General features: G+C 42.2%; 1 protein-coding gene across 8 annotated transcripts in view; it reads right to left on the reverse strand.

Moving 5' to 3' along the window:
* SEMA5A (semaphorin 5A) overlaps positions 1–16,888 on the reverse strand; it is a 505,234-nt gene that overhangs the window by 71,064 nt on the left and 417,282 nt on the right. For all 8 annotated transcript variants that reach the window (XM_059916089.1, XM_059916090.1, XM_059916094.1 and 5 more), the window contains 2 exons: positions 7,743–7,924; positions 1,094–1,237 (listed from right to left, as the gene is read on the reverse strand). In XM_059916089.1, coding sequence (XP_059772072.1) covers positions 1,094–1,237; positions 7,743–7,924 — 326 coding nt within the window. The remainder of the gene's footprint in view (positions 1–1,093; positions 1,238–7,742; positions 7,925–16,888) is intronic.

Consider the following 16,888-nt stretch of genomic DNA (forward strand, 5'->3'; position numbering starts at 1 on the left):
TTCTCTCTGAGTCAAAAGAACGAAGTCTTAATTGGTGATTTAGGTACACAGTGAAGAAAGAAAAAAAAATGATTCCAGTTAATTTCACGTTGTGATAAATATTTAGTAGAGAATTATCTATACACTAAGCCTGTGGTTTTGTCTATATAAATATTAATCACATAGCAAATAACCGCATACAGTATTTTCCTGAGGCTCCCACTGAACCCATTTCACTGGCTATAAGCCTTACTACATTTTCATTAAAAAGTACTGAAAGCCAGCTTGTTTCTCATGGATCAATAGGATAAGTTTACCTGATATGGAGAGTAAGAATCCTGAAAGTGATGTGAAATTCACCTACTTGGATTTTCTCCCATAAACGAGAGTGTACTTTAAATATACAAGAAAGAGTCAATTATGACCACTGTAGATTTTTATGAGGCCAAAGCCAAATGTCTGAGTCTATAGAAAGCAACAAACTGTTAAATGCGAGACTGAACTCAAATGTCCCTATGATGTGCGGAAAGCTTAAAATACACGTGGTAAAGGATCCCCCCCTTCTGGGTTGTCCTGCAGCTTCACTGAGGGTACCTGTTAAGAGACTAGCACATAGTTGTAAATATAACCAAAATACTATGTTCTCACCTACATGCCAGTGCTTAATTTAGTTGTGATGGAAAACTTACCTCATCCAAGCAGTACCATCTGGGCCCAGGACCAGCTCAGGCCCTATTCAGAATTGGAGGTTTGAGACTAGAATTCAACTCTAGTTGAATTCCAACAAGAACAATCATTCTCCAGCAGACCCATATGCTTAGTCTCTGGGGAGCCCAGCGCAGAGGTGCCCAGTGACCTTGGATCTCCAGTCCCTCGGGAACTGCTCAGCTGGATGAACAGTGCAGGCTCCACCGTGGCCCAACGATGCTGTCAACCCCCAGCTTTGCTCAGAATTAAACAATGTCAGAAAAAGAGGAGGGTCATTCAGCTCAACACAAAGGGATGCCACAGAGAAGCTGAGCCGGATCCAAAACTAAAACTGCAGGGGAACCGACCACGCTGGGATGACAGTAAGCGCGAGGATGGCGATGCCGGGAGCAGGGAGGGTACCTACCTTTCCTCGCGGTTCTGTCCCACACACACCCGGCCCCCGTGCCGCGGAGTAGGGTTGCTGCAGGACCTCTGGCGCACCTGGAAGCCGATGCCGCAGGTGGTGCTGCAGGGAGACCACAAGGTCCAGGGGGTCCAGCCTCCACTCCTGGGGGAGGAAGCCACGGGGTCATTGGGTCCAACTGGCTCGGAGCCCAGCCTCTGTCTGCACCCGCCCCCAAATTCACACGTTCCCGACACGGACCACTGACTGGGGGCTGTGAAGGAAAAGCCCGCGAGGAGCCGTGGGAATAAAGGTCCTGTCACAGGAACCTCAGTCACTGTGAGGTTTTCTTCCCCACGTATCTGACTTTAGAATCAAAATAGGAAATCTGAGAGTCAAGTTTTAGCAATATTAGGAACAATTAAGAAAGTTTAGTTATGAAAACATTAAACTATAAACTAATGAAAAATAATGTTATTTCACTGAAAAGCAGTTAGAGATGAATCCCTGAAACCTGAGAGTTTATGAATTTAGTTGACTTGTACCATGTCAGGTGTCATCTATGAAAACTGCACATTTGAACAAAATACTCATCTAAATGCTTATTTTAAAAATCTGCTAACATCAGTGAAAATCAGTAACTTTCTCGATGGCATTCTTATTGATAAAGAGCACCAAAATGTGCGAAGTTTTAAAACAAGCTTTATTAATTAAAAATGAAGAATAGTGGGGCTTCCCTGGTGGCGCAGTGGTTGAGAGTCTGCCTGCTGATGCAGGGGACACGGGTTCGAGCCCTGGTCGGGGAAGATCCCACATGCTGCAGAGCAACTAAGCCCGTGCACCACAACCACTGAGCCTGCGCGTCTGGAGCCTGTGCTCCGCAACAAGAGAGGCCACGATAGTGAGAGGCCTGCGCACCGCGATGAAGAGTGGCCCCCACTCGCCGCAACTAGAGAAAGCCCTCGCACAGAAACGAGGACCCAACACAGCCAAAAATAAAAATATAAATTAATAAAGTGTAAAATTAAAATAAAAAAAAAATGAAGAATGGGTATTTTAAATTCAGATTCTTGGCTATTTTCTTGCAATTTGACAAAGACGTAGTGTATAAATAGGAAGTGCAAATTGCATATATCTTTATTTATGTTGTTATACATATAAAATAAGGTAGATATATTAAAAATGCAAAATAAAAGAAAAAGAAAATGAACCACTTTTATAAAAGTGGTTTATAAAATAAACTGCTACTAGCAGCTAGAGAAAATTTTTGTTTGATATTGTATTTTTCCCTTAAAATGGCTGCATGTAGAATATTTATAATTTAAATATCTCGCTTAGCAGTCTGTCCCTGCTATTTAAAAACAAGCTATAGGAATAAAAAAATTTTTAAGTATTAAAATATCTGTTAAATCCAGAGTCCAAACTCCCACATAGATGGCTTACTGCATGTAGAACTTTTTTTATTTCTCTAATTGCATATGTGTTTCTAAATAGCTGTTACCCTCATCTATAGGATTTATATTTCCACTGAAAAAAATCAACTCACATGAATTCTTATTTTACTTTATATGTTCCTTTAAAAGCATGGCGGTCCACAGCTATGCCATTGAAGCTCAAGGTATAAACAACAAATTAAATATGTAACTTCTAACACAATTTCAAATGAAAGTTCCTCTGAGAAAATACTTAGTGTATTTCATATTTCCCTACTTTATTTTCTGAAACTTAAAGATAATCTCAATAAAATATAAAGTGATACCTCAATGTACAATATAATAACAAAGCTGCTTTGTGATAATTTAACCAAAACAACACAAAATAAGACGGACTTCCCAATTTGCTTCTAAAAGTAATTAGTATCTTACACGTCATTACCTACACAATTTTAAAAAGTATCCAAGTAATTCATTGAATTACATGCAAAAATAGCAATTTCAACATGAATAAAATGACATTTTTACTTTCAAAGTTTCTTTATATATGAAAAAAGTGGTTAGATAACGCAGGAAACACTGCTTCCAAAATTGTTTGGCAATTCTTAATTTCCTAAACCTTTTAACAAACGTGACATCTGATGATACAGTCTACTTACAATCTATGGAAACTGATGTATACAGGGAGGTAGGTAAATGGAAGTGTTTGTAAATAATAGGAGTATAATACCTGAGGGAATAAATGAATATACTGTCCATGTGTGTGATTATTCTATGGAGCTGGGTTTGCACAACTAGAAACGCTGCTTGGGGGCAGATGTAGTAGCAGGCAACCAAAGAAGTAAGCATATATCAGCAGATGGATCATTTCTGTGATTAAGTCAGTCCAAAACAATCCACTTATGCATTTAAAACATCACTAAAGCAGATTCATTGATTTGAATTTTAGTCTTAAAATAACCACTAACTGTATCATGGCTCTGCTTAGTGAATGACATTCCACAACTAGAACCAGAGCAGAGGAGGTATCGATAAACAAGTCACAGTAATGCCTGTGATAGTCCTTTTTTTCCATTAAACAATATAAAAAAGAATATTATTCACTGACTATAATCTTCCAACAATAACAGTTCTATGGCTTTTATAAAGTTTCTGCCAGGCATCAGTGGAAACCAACTTAGCTTTATAGAAATAATGCAGCGCATAATGCAAGGTTGATATGCTGTTGTTTTCTGTAATAACACAAATAATCTAATCTCTGTAGCCCTGATGGGCTCCTTTCAACTTTGTGGAGTGATCTGAGCTGGCCTATGGAAAAGGTGAGCGGAGGGCAAAATCCACCCTTGTGGCTTGCCTTTCCTTATCTAACGGACCTTCTCCTCTTGGGCAGGCAGTGCCCTCACGCCCTGGGCTCCCATATGGTGTGGTCACCCTACGTGCTTTTCAGTGTTAGTGATGTCACAGACAACTCGCCCAGAGGTCTCTGCATTCTAAATAGGCTCCTGGAGAGAAGATAACACTTAAAAAAATATCCTACATGAAGTGAGGCAGAAGAGTTCGGAGACTGATCCAAGAAGCTTTCCTGGTGCTTGCTTTTTAAAATTTTTTATCTTTTTTATTGAAGTATAATTGATTTCCAATGTTGTGTTAGTTTCAGGTGTCCTGGTGCTTGTTTTAAAATATGAAATATTGCTGTGGTCACAGTGCTACAGGTGATGCAGGGAAGGGAGGACCAAATTGAGTATAGTTGTAAAAGAAAAATCAAACAAACAACAACAGAACAATATACAAAGGAGACAGGAAACCTACTCCACGGATCACACTGTTTGAACCATTCTCCGGGGTACCCAGCAGCAGACGTTAGCTGAGCTGGGACGTTCTGAGTACAGCGCAGAGCAGAGCTGTGTGATTAAGGACTTGGCTTCTATCTCCCAGCTACTGTCAAAGCGCGCAGTAGTGGACGCTGTGGTCTGCCTTTCTCCAGATGCTGAGGGTGCTGGTGGTTACTGCTCTCAGGTGAGAGGATCTAACAGCATCAAGGAGCTGCCAGCGCTGGAGCGCCCTGTGCGGCCAGCTGAGGTCTCTGTGCGGCCTGCAGCCCAGCTCTGCCCAGGTTCCTGCTCCCCTCCCCCACCCCAGGGGCAGGTGCTCAGAGGCCCCTGAGGTTTCATTACCGCACACAGACGGTCTCGCCGTCACTGGTTCTCCGGATCAACCCAGGACGGACACACGTTTTGCTCCTAGAGAAAAGTCCCCTAAGAAGGTACAGGTAAGGACTTCCCTGGTGGTCCAGAGGTTAAGACTCCGCGCTTCCAAAGCAGGGGCTGCGGGTTTCATCCCTGGCCGGGGAACTAAGGTCCCACATATATGTATGTAGAACTGAATCACTTTGCTGTACACCTGAAACTAACGCAACATTGTAAATCAACTATATTTCAATAAAAAAAAATTTTGAAAAAAGAAGGTATAGGTAACAAACGTTGAAAGTTGCGGACTTATTGTATTTAGGTGACGAAGTCCTGTCAAGGCTCCAAGCCTTCCTTGACGTTCTATCTTTCTGCTTAGCTAGCTACAGCTCTCTCTCTCTCTCTCTGTTCCTCCCTCCTGCCCCAGGAATTAGAATTCAGAAGTGACATACACATTCCTGTGTTCATTTTAATTATAAAATTAAACCAGATTTTCCTGATTGATAGGAAGTCTGACTTGACCCTGGTTTGATAATAAAGTCTGGCTTAGCTAATTACCTTATATTGTGGGTTCATGTCCATAAATTGAATGCCTTTAATCTGCGGCTCCAAGATAGTGAGAAAACAAATTTAAATGACGTGATACGATAAAAGCATTTCATCAAAGATATTATATTTGCAAAATGTATTGAATTAGCAATATTTTGAATTTCCCAACACTTGCTGAGTATATTGGATTAAACAATTACAATAATAAATAAAAAACAGGTTTAATTTAGCATCATTAGATCAGCCTTTGTAAAGACTTTTGGATGTTCTTTGCACAAATTGAGGAAGCACTTGACGTTGCTGACTGAGACAAAAAATATGGGTTTGTAAGTTAGGTGGTTTCCAGTTTTTTGCTTCCAACAAAATTGAGGCCAACATAAACAGGTTATCAACTGATAAAGGGCATTAAAAACAATCTCTGGTGTTAGATTACCATACTTTGGGCAGATAACTTCAAAGGAATATGTAGACCAGGAGTCCCCTGCTGCTAGATCAAAAAAACATTTGCTGCCAACTGGCCTAATCCACTTGCTCCACTGTCTCTTTCCTTTGACAGCATCAGTGGCTTCCAAAGGTTAGAAGCAAGTGAGTGCAATGGGCCGTCTCTCCAGACCCTGCCGTGAGGTGGTTCATAAGAGAGAAGGCAAATCTCAGATAGAATCTGGCGACACATGCGAAACTGTGACATGGCCTGTGTTTGTAAATGATGGAGTCCCAACTTCCTATCCCTCAGGCATGCTGAAATGTACACTCATGAGAGAGTCACATCAAGCAGATGTGATACTGCTGACAGCAGACAGCTGCTCTAGCCAGCTTTCTACTCAGAGCAGGGAAAGGTATCCTACTCCGTTATCATGGCAGTCACTACCCCCCAATCCATGCAAGGACACAGATGCATGCACAGGGTATCAGCTCACGTATTCTTGGACACCCCTTAATTCATCAACCAAAATTTACCCCTAACAGCCCATATACCAGTAAGTGCCACTCTCGTGCACATTTGGAAAGCAATATGCATTGTTAGAAGTGGGCTCCTCTGGAGTGTGAGCGCCAGTGTAGGATAGTTTTGGTAGTTTCAGAAGCGGCCCCTGGAGTGATATTCCTGAATCTGTAAAGGACAGATCTAGGGTAGCAACTAAAGTTCCCGTGATGTAGCTGTGATGGGACAGCTGTCACTCACAATGTTTGTACTTGGACAGTGTGGTTTCCGGGTGCGGTGGTCTTCATAGCAAGCTTCTCACCTGCCCCCTAAAAGAATGGTGATAAACTAGATACCTCTCAACTACTTGTAAGTTGGCATCGAATTTTTTTTTTCATCAAAAGCTTCAAAAGTAAAAAAAAAAAAAAAAAAAAAACTTCAAAAGTTGCAAAGGTATAATTTCTGTTACGTCACTAGTTAAATGCGTGAGGGAATTTAAATGCCATAGTGATTTTTGATAGCCACCTTCCCATTTAAAAACTTGATGAGCAGGGTCTAGTTAAACATTCAGAAATTTTATGTTTTTCCTTCTTCTAACGTCGTGCACACTCAAAATACTTTCCCTAATCTAACAACGAACACATGAATAGGTTTACATTTATCTCAACATATAAACAGGTTTAGAATCTAATTTGTAATTTTTTAAATTGAAGTACAGTTGATTTACAATATCCTGTTAGTTTCAGGTGCACAGTACAGTGATTCAGTTATACATACATATGTATATTATACATATGATTATGTATATATGTATATTACAAATCTAATTTGTAATTTTAAATCTGGTCTCATAGATCACATCATTTTTAAGTGGTAAGTGTCCCTGTCTTTTTTTTTTTTTTTTTTTTTTTCCTAAAAGGTTTCAGTTTTTATTTCCCTTTGCAAAATTGGCAGGTAGACAACCACACTTTTAAAGAACTGCATCTTCAGGGAATTAACCTAGTTTGTTTATTGGTTTCTCTGGTCTTTCAAATGCCTCTTGAATTCCTTTTGGGTTGAATGAGTTATATGCTCTTTTACCTAAAATCTGTACTTGGATGCTTTCAAATAAAGAAGGGCTTTTGTTGTTGTTAATATCTAGCAGAAATTCAAAGCAGTTATCTCTAACAATTCTTGTAACAATTCAAAAACACATTTCCTCCTTTTGACACGCTTCATCCACTCATAGCTCAGGCACTTATTAAGTAATTTGTGTTGCTTACTATATACATTTGAGAAATATAACAAAGAATCATGTGAAAATACATTAAAATGTGAGATAATATAAACTACAGGAACTATGAAAAGCTATGCAATACTCCAGGAGAAAAGTGATGAAAATGTGAACTAAGGCAGTAGCGGTAAGGAAAGAAGACAGAAGAGAAACAATTCTTTGTTAGAATGAGCAGGATTTGTTGAGTGTCCCTGTCTTTTCCTGACATTTCTCTTGAAGAGGGAAGGCATGTATTAGAAGTGGTTTCCTAAATTCCTCTGCAGGCTGAGCTCACTCTTGAGTTTAAGCCCGAGTGTTGCGAGGGACACACCTGGAACAGTTAGCGATCTCCATGCGGGGGCCCTCGCACTGCCAGCCGCCGCACCGGGGGGCCGGGCTGTCGCAGGAGCGGGTCCGGCAGAGGCAGGATCCCACGGTGCTGCCGTCGGTGTGCGTGCACGGCGCCCACGTAGACCACGCGCCGAAGTGCCCGTCCACGGTGAGATTCCTCATCTAGGAAGCAGACACAAACCTGGGTGTCGGAAAGGGTTACGGCTGCAAACATAATAGGGAAAAAATGAAGGGTCTCCCACAGGACCATCAGAGCTCATCTGGAATCTTTCATATTACGATTAAAAGGAGAGGAACAGGGATGTATTTTGAAGTAAAGCAGCAGAGGTCATCGGTGGAGACAGTGATGGAGGAGAGGGAGCGGAAAAAAGAGGCAGAGGGGAGGAGGGGGCAGAAGAAAAGAAGGGTAAGAAGGCGGAGGAGGAGGGGGAGGACGGGGAAGGATGTAACGACTTGTCAATCAAGCAAAATCAGGATTGTTCACTCATGTGAGAAACCCAAGGAACAAAAAGAATTGGAGTGAAAAATCACATATGTACTACTCTGTTGCATTTTTATGTACCTTAAAAAAATGAAAGATTGGTCAACTGGCATTATGTAAGACCTGGCCTCAAAAGTCACCTCAAACTGACAACATTTAATTTATAACATATTAAAAGAGTGTGTATTAAGCCACCGGAACCTACCAGTTGTCAGGTGTATCCCCTTTAAACCCGTCCTATATCCATCCTCCAGGAGTTTCTAAGCTGGCGAGGAGGAGCTGGACCGCTAATTATTACTGCAAGTAAATCCAGTGATGGAGCTCGGAGCAGGGGCCGTGGGCGGAGAAGGGGCTCTCGGCAAAGTCGCAGGATCCGGAAGGATCGGAAGGACGGTTAGGAGCCTGCGCTGGGCCCCGAGGCAGGAGAGAGGCAGCAGGTGAAGGAGCTGGCCGGGGCTGCTGAGGAGGCGAGCAGCCTGAGCGATGACAGAGGGGAATGACGCTGCTGTGTGGGACGGAGGGCAAGCGGGCTATAACGTCGCGGGGACGCGGGCAGCTGGTCCAGAGGCAGCAAAGCGGAGAGCTGAGCTAGGAGCCACGGCAGGGTCTGAGCAGGGGGCCCGGAAGCTCCGTGACATGGATGGTCTGAGGGCCTCCAGGGAGGGAGGAAGGGAGGGGCCTCTCTGGCGGCCCCCCCCCCCCCCGGCCCATGGTGACTAGGTCCAGTGCAGGTGGGAGACCGGACGATGTCACCGTAAATCTGACCAGGGGATTTTCTCAGGCGCCAGAGTGTCCTCAAGATTTGAGAGTCATGCGGCCCAGCCTTCAGATCACCCAGCCCCAAAAAGGAATCTCTCCTCTGAAAAGGGACAGAAGAAGGCCTAAAGTCCAAACCTCCTAAATTTAACATGGGGCCTTATGCATTTCTTAGAAAACATGACAAATGAAGAGAAGGGATTACAGGTAAGTTACGTGCTTTCACTTGACTCTCTGCTGCCTGCTGCCCCACCTTCTCGCCCAAATGTTCCCACCCTGGATGATTCTGGGGGATTAAAGACTCATCATTCACACAGGAGAGGACTCCACAGATGAGACAGTTAATTTCTCTGGGGCAAACTGTACCTGCACGACACAGTTTCAGAACAAAGCTGACACCGTATTTTGTGTGTGAAAATCCAAGTGAGCTTTACCTCTGATCTGTATCCAAATACAACAGGAAAGAGTAAACATTAAGTGTGTTCATTTCCTCTGACCTGGCTGGTTGCCCACCTCCAGCTGCCACAGTTATGACTCTATCCCTCTTGTTTCTTATCGGTACTCCAAGGCTTTATACTCCCACTAACCACACCTGGCTATTTCTATAAGAAGCTGGGACCAAAGGGAAGGGATGAAACCGCATGATCCTCTGGATTCAGAGTGATTCACCGGATCCCACCCAGAGTGAGGGGATGCACAAAGGCAGGTTTTTCCTAAGAGGAAAATATCCCCGTTTCTAAGGTCCTGTAACCTCCCCCGTCCCACCAGGATAAAAATACAGCTCCTACGCTGACCATAAGGAGACCCCCGTGTTTTCTCGGAGAACAGACCCCTGCGTGACAAGGGGGTTCACACCACGAATCTCTCCCTGAATTTGTTGTTCAAGCATCAAAGGCCCTGCCACTTGGGAGTTTCAGGATTCGCCCTCCATCCTTTAACAGCCCTCCTGCTGCCTCTGGCCGAAAGGGCTCTTGTGCAGGTAGAGAAGGGATCAGCTGATGCTCTCACTGGGACTGACCACGCTCACAAGTCCTCACGTGCTCTTAAGTCCAAACACCTGCCCGCTACGTAAATGTGGCTATGACTGTTCTCACCGTAAAAAGCGTGAAGCCCTTGCTCATGGAGCCAGCATCAGCAGTAACAGTGATCACACAGTGTATTTGTATAATATCTACACAGTATAGGTCCATATTATTTTGACTGATCGTGTTGATCATTACTATTACTTTGTGAATGTGCTCTGAGTCTGGGGAGCCCCCCTCTGCTGCTCTGCCCTCGGAGCGCCGCGCGGGGCTGGGCATGGGGGCTGACGCACCAGCTACCTGTGCTATGGGCATGGGGCGGGGAGGGGGCCCATCCCTCCCTAGTAAAGAGGGGTGATGAGAGTTTCTACCCTTGGGCTGTGCTCGGAGGCTAAGGAAAACGGCACCTGAGTACTTGTCAAGTGGTCGGCACAGGCACTACTGTCTAGTTAAGGGCCGACCAGAGGTAAAAGCGTTGCACGGATCACACAGAAATGATGCTGAGTTCCATTTCGATTTCACAAATGCAAATATGGTTCTACCTGCCTCCCTCAAGGCATCCAAATGATGCTCTACCTCCGACAAGACCCAGATCTGGGCCACAAGGAAGCCAGTTCCCTAGTCTTCCCCATCTGCTTCTGGCATGCAGGTGACAGCTGGAAGGGGAAATTGGGGACAAGAATTCTTATAGGGGGATAAAAAGGAGAAGGGGGGCTTCTACTACTGCTTGACACAGTTTCACAGTGAAAACATTTCATAACTTTTATTCAATTTCCTGGTAGGCTTGGGCCATTGGCTGGCTTTGTACAGGATATGAGGGATTCCTTACTGAGCGGGTTATTGGTGAACAGATAAACTGTGGAAAGGGGGGATTATCAGAGCACAGGACTGGATTGTGCTTCCATGGTGCTGCTCTGCGTGTGAATGTAGGAGCACATAGTTGTGCCTCTTACACCCCAAACACACACACAAACACATATGTCACAGCTCATGGAAAATCGTGCAAAAACCTAAGGAGCTTAAAAGTGAATTTTTAAAGCAACATGAAAAACCAATCAAAAGAGAATATCACCATCCATGTAGTTTATCACATCATGTTGACTCTAAAATTTTACATCAAAAATGTCCTCCTTCTCTGAGGGCCTGCTCTGCTGTGGACTAGACTCCAACCCAGCCCAGAAGGAGCCAGAAGCCTCTAGAATGTTTGCTGGAGGTTCAGGCACAGGGAGCCCACGAGTTACAGAGTATAAAATAACACGGCTTCATGATACCAGTGAGGTTTCAGAGATGAAGATCCAAGTCTTAAGTGCTTGCATTTATGATGGTCCTGGCAGAACTGTGGAACGAATGTGATGAAGGCAACCTGGGCAGAGGTGTGGGTGGGCTTAAGGGACCCATCAGGGGATGTGGAAGCCGCAGGTAGCAGAAACACGGGGAGCTACGACCGTGCTCATCCCGTCGGCCGGTTGGGGAGAGGGGAGGACAGGTTATGGGGGCCTGAGGGAAGAATAGAGCCTGGGAAGGGGCTGCCTGACAGGGGCTGTGATGCGGCATGAAGCCCTGGCCAAAGCTGTAGGCTGAGCTGAAGGAGGGCAGGAAGGAGGACCCCAGACTCCTTCTCCTGCCCGTGGTGCACACTGGCTAGACCCAAGACAACAAGAAAGCCTGGGAGGAGAGAGAGAACAGTCTGGAAGTGGGGAAGCTCAGGCCCTTGGGGCAGGGGTGGGGAGGGGATGTGGACTGACGAGCACAGACCAGCATCACCACCACCAGAGGCTCTCTGAGACTTCCGGTTCCTTCCATTTGCCTCCTTGTCTGTGACGATGAGAAGGGTCATGTAGGTCAGGGAAGTCCTTGTGATTTTTGAATGTCTACGAATCCCCCCAATACTGATTAGAAACTTTTGAAGGGGCAGATGATTTGGGGACCTGCAAAGATGGGTTAGTTCTCTTAAATCCCCCTTGGCTTCCGTTTCCTTGTCTAAAATGCAAAGGAAACAGCACAGAGATTGTTAGGATCTCTATAACTACAAGAGATCGTGAATATAGAAAAATCAAAGATTTGTGAAGTCAGGAGGAAATACAATATGATGGTGATGAATGAAGATGGAAGCAGCAATCATTCAGAATGTTGGAAGAGGACATTTTATGATGGGAAAAGATGTAGAAACTGGCAAACTAAAAGAATAAGTCAGTGACTTGTGGAAAGGGGCCTGCGGGGCCATAAGCTGAGTGCCAGCTGAGGTGGCCTTTGTAGAAGCTAAGTTTATCAGTGAGGTGAGGCACTGCACTGAGTGACGGACAGGTATTATCTCCCTGAATCTTCACAGTATCCCTAGAACGTACACCTCACTTTATAGATAGGAAAACTGAAGCCCAGGTGTCACTCAATAAGCTCAAAGTCACTCTGGTTGTAAAAGACCCAAGAATCAGTCTAAACAAGCTTAATCCAGAGCCTGTGATCTCAGCCATTTCATTGGGTAACGTGATTCTTAGAACTTTCTTTGATGAGAGTCTTATGGAAATCAGCTTCATACACTTTTACCACCAGTTGTGTAACAGCAAAGTTCCCTTCACCTAGGAAATAATGGACTTCCAAGAGCTGGCTAGATCCAACTTTTGTTAACAAGCATAATCCTTAATCCCACTTTTGATTTATTCATGTTCAATTCATTAATTCCCAAATGATGAAGGATGTAGATTCATTTGATGAGCATAGAGGTCCCTGGAGCATATCTTTAGGTTCTTACTGTTCTCCAACCATCATGTTCTTATGACTAAATTGAAGTCTTATACTTTCTATTTGGATATTTTTTCAGAAGTTAAAAGATTTTCCTTTATTTACTTTTAAAGGCTCATGTACCTTTGGTCACAAAACAGGATATTGGATGCACTCTTTGGAGAGGCTTGTCTCATGTTATGACATCAACTTAATATCGTCCTTAAGTCTATCTGTATAAATGAAGTACATGAAGGGAAGATAGCACCTTTGAAGAGAACTAAGATGGAACTCTGTGTGGCCTCTGCAAGATGGGTGAATAGAGGTAATCTTTATTGCCTCTGAATCCCACTTCTTCCATCTATGAGACAAAATGGAAGCAATAACATCATGAACATTAAATGAGATACTCCACTGAAAGTTGCCTGACATGGCACCGAGCACATGATCTAAACACCCAATTAATCTCAATTCCCTTTTCCTTCTTTTACAGTTGATTTCAGTGATACCTCTCAGGCTATCTGAACATAATACGCCAATGACTAATGGGTCACCAATCACTGAGTCCACTGACCAGCCACTGCTTTGGGAGATGTTGACAGCTGGGAATGACATCGTCTTGTAGACTAGGAATAATGTCAGAAGTACTGGATTTAAGCCGATTTCTTTCTCAATGTAGTTTCAGAATCTTGTGTAAACCTTTTAGTCTCTGGTCTATGGTACTGGCATCTAAATAAAGGGCTCTGGGCTTAATCACTGCTAAATTCTCCTTTCACTCCAAAGATGATAATTACACAGTAGCCAGGGAAGAATCTGTTATTTTAACACATTTAGGTGCTTATTTGGTCTATGTATTTTGCTAGTCACTGCACGACGTAATTTGGAATAGAGACTCATTGTATGCCATGGTATGCTAATAACCATATGTCCACACAGGGTGTGGATGACATTCACGTATAAATAAAGCCCAGGTAGATTTTTAAGATTACGCTATCCTTGTTAAGCAATATTGCAAGTTATGCAGGACGTATATATTTCTTGAATCACTCTAGGTATGTAAATTTAGATCTTGCTTGAGTACTTCAAATCTCTTAAACCGAGAACAATGTTTTAAATTACAATAATATAAGAAAAGAGAATGTTAACCAATATGTCGGTCAACTATTGCCCTGTCTCCTGGACAAAAGAAATCCATAAACATTTTTAAATAAGGATCTTTAAGTGGAAAATAGTTCTCTGTCTTTACTCTGGCCCATAAAGTCAAACCTTTCTTCCATTTCAGTCAAAAATTTAAAAAAAAATATATATATAGAAGCAAATTACTATTTTAATAGCTTTTAAAAATACTTCTTTAAGTCTGCTCTATATTAATGCTAATCATTTCATCTAACTCATTTCTTTCTAAGAGATTTTTTGAAAGGGATGTAAAATTAAAACAATATTTGGGTAATATGGGATTTCCCATTTTCTATCTGGTAGCCTATATAAGTCAGAAAAAATATATGTTTTTCTTTCCTGTGGTTTGCTAAAAGTGATATAATTTATTGTCTGTTGTCGGATGCTTTGCATATTCTTATCAGTAGTGTATCTTGATAAATGACAAATTACATTGGATGAGATGACAGAGGTGGTTTTGTGTAATGAAATCACCTCAAACCAGAAGAAAAAATACCTTGTTATGTATGTTTTAGGAACGGTGAATCAGAGATCACGTCTCAACTACATTTTTCAAAAAGAGATGGTGGAGGGGCAGCTGTGAAACCAGCGCAGGTCCACATCGCCCTCTGACCTTCCTTGAGTTTATAACAGAAGCTGTCCTCTCAGCAGAAAGAAGCAACTTTAGTGATAAACCTCCTGTCGCTTCTTAAATACCAGGTCTTTCATTTTCTGACCGTAGAAACATACAAGACGTACTTGTTATAAACTAAGTGGATGAGTGTGTATTTCGCCTTATGTAACTAAGCATGTCCCAGATATCCGCTAAAACAGCCTTGAGTCCTGGACCAATGGCTTTACTGCTTGAGAAGAACTGCTATTATCTTCCACCTTTTTTTTTAACCATTAAAACTGTAAGGTCAGACAGTTACAGAAAGATAGAGAAGATGAAAAGGCAGAGGGCTATGTACCAGATGAAGGAACAAGAAAAAACCCCAGAAAAACAACTAAATGAAGTGGAGATAGGCAACCTTCCAGAAAAAGAATTCAGAATAATGATAGTGAAGATGATCCAGGACCTTGGAATAAGAATGGAGGCAAAGATTCAGAAGATGCAAGAAATGATTAACAAAGACCTAGAAGAATTAAAGAACAAACAAACAGAGATGACCAATACAATAACTGAAATGAAAACTACACTAGAAGGAATCAATAGCAGAATAACTGAGGCAGAAGAACGGATAAGTGACCTGGAAGACAGAATGATGGAATTCACTGCTGCGGAACAGACTAAAGAAAAAAGAATGAAAAGAAATGAAGACAGCCTAAGAGACCTCTGGGACAACATTAAACGCAACAACATTCGCATTATAGGGGTCCCAGAAGGAGAAGAGAGAGAGAAAGGACCAGAGAAAATATTTGAAGAGATTATAGTCGAAAACTTCCCTAACATGGGAAAGGAAATAGCCACCCAAGTCCAGGAAGCGCAGAGAGTCCCATACAGGATAAACCCAAGGAGAAACACACCGAGACACATAGTAATCAAAGTGGCAAAAATTAAAGACAAAGAAAAATTATTGAAAGCAGCAAGGGAAAAACGACAAATAACATACAAGGGAACTCCCGTAAGGTTAACAGCTGATTTCTCAGCAGAAACTCTGCAAGCCAGAAGGGAGTGGCATGATATACTTAAAGTGATGAAAGGGAAGAACCTACAACCAAGATTACTCTACCCGGCAAGGATCTCATTTAGATTTGATGGAGAAATCAAAAGCTTTACAGACAAGCAAAAGCTAAGAGAATTCAGCACCACCAAACCAGCTCTACAACAAATGCTAAAGGAACTTCTCTAAGTGGGAAACACAAGAGAAGAAAAGGACCTACAAAAACAAACCCAAAACAATTAATAAAATGGTCATAGGAACATACATATCGATTATTACCTTAAACGTGAATGGATTAAATGCCCCAACCAAAAGACATAGACTGGCTGAATGGATACAAAAACAAGACCCATCTATATGCTGTCTACAAGAGACCCACTTTAGACCTAGGGACACATACAGACTGAAAGTGAGGGGATGGAAAAAGATATTCCATGCAAATGGAAATCAAAAGAAAGCTGGAGTAGCTATACTCATATCAGATAAAATAGACTTTAAAATAAAGAATGTTACAAGAGACAAGGAAGGACACTACATAATGATGCAGGGATCAATCCAAGAAGAAGATATAACAATTATAAATATATATGCACCCAACATAGGAGCACCTCAATACATAAGGCAACTGCTAACAGCTATAAAAGAGGAAATCGACAGTAACACAATAATAGTGGGGGACTTTAACACCTCACTTACACCAATGGACAGATCATCCAAAATGAAAATAAATAAGGAAACAGAAGCTTTAAATGACACAATAGACCAGATAGATTTAATTGATATATATCGGACATTCCATCCAAAAACAGCAGCTTACACGTTCTTCTCAAGTGCGCACGGAACATTCTCCAAGATAGATCACATCTTGGGTCACAAATCAAGCCTCAGTAAATTTAAGAAAATTGAAATCATATCAAGCATCTTTTCTGACCACAACGCTATGAGATTAGAAATGAATTACAGGGAAAAAAACGTAAAAAGGACAAACACATGGAGGCTAAACAATACGTTACTAAATAACCAAGAGATCACTGAAGAAATCAAAGAGGAAATCAAAAAATACCTAGAGACAAATGACAATGAAAACACGACGACCCAAAACCTATGGGATGCAGCAAAAGCAGTTCTAAGAGGGAAGTTTATAGCTATACAAGCCTACCTAAAGAAACAAGAAAAAGCTCAAGTAAACAATCTAACCTTACACCTAAAGAAACTAGAGAAAGAAGAACAAACAAAACCCAAAGTTAGCAGAAGGAAAGAAATCATAAAGATCAGAGCAGAAATAAATGAAATAGAAACAAAGAAAACAATAGCAAAGATCAATAAAACT

Source organism: Balaenoptera ricei, chromosome 3 (assembly GCF_028023285.1).
Source record: "Balaenoptera ricei isolate mBalRic1 chromosome 3, mBalRic1.hap2, whole genome shotgun sequence".
NCBI classification, from domain to species: domain Eukaryota; kingdom Metazoa; phylum Chordata; class Mammalia; order Artiodactyla; family Balaenopteridae; genus Balaenoptera; species Balaenoptera ricei.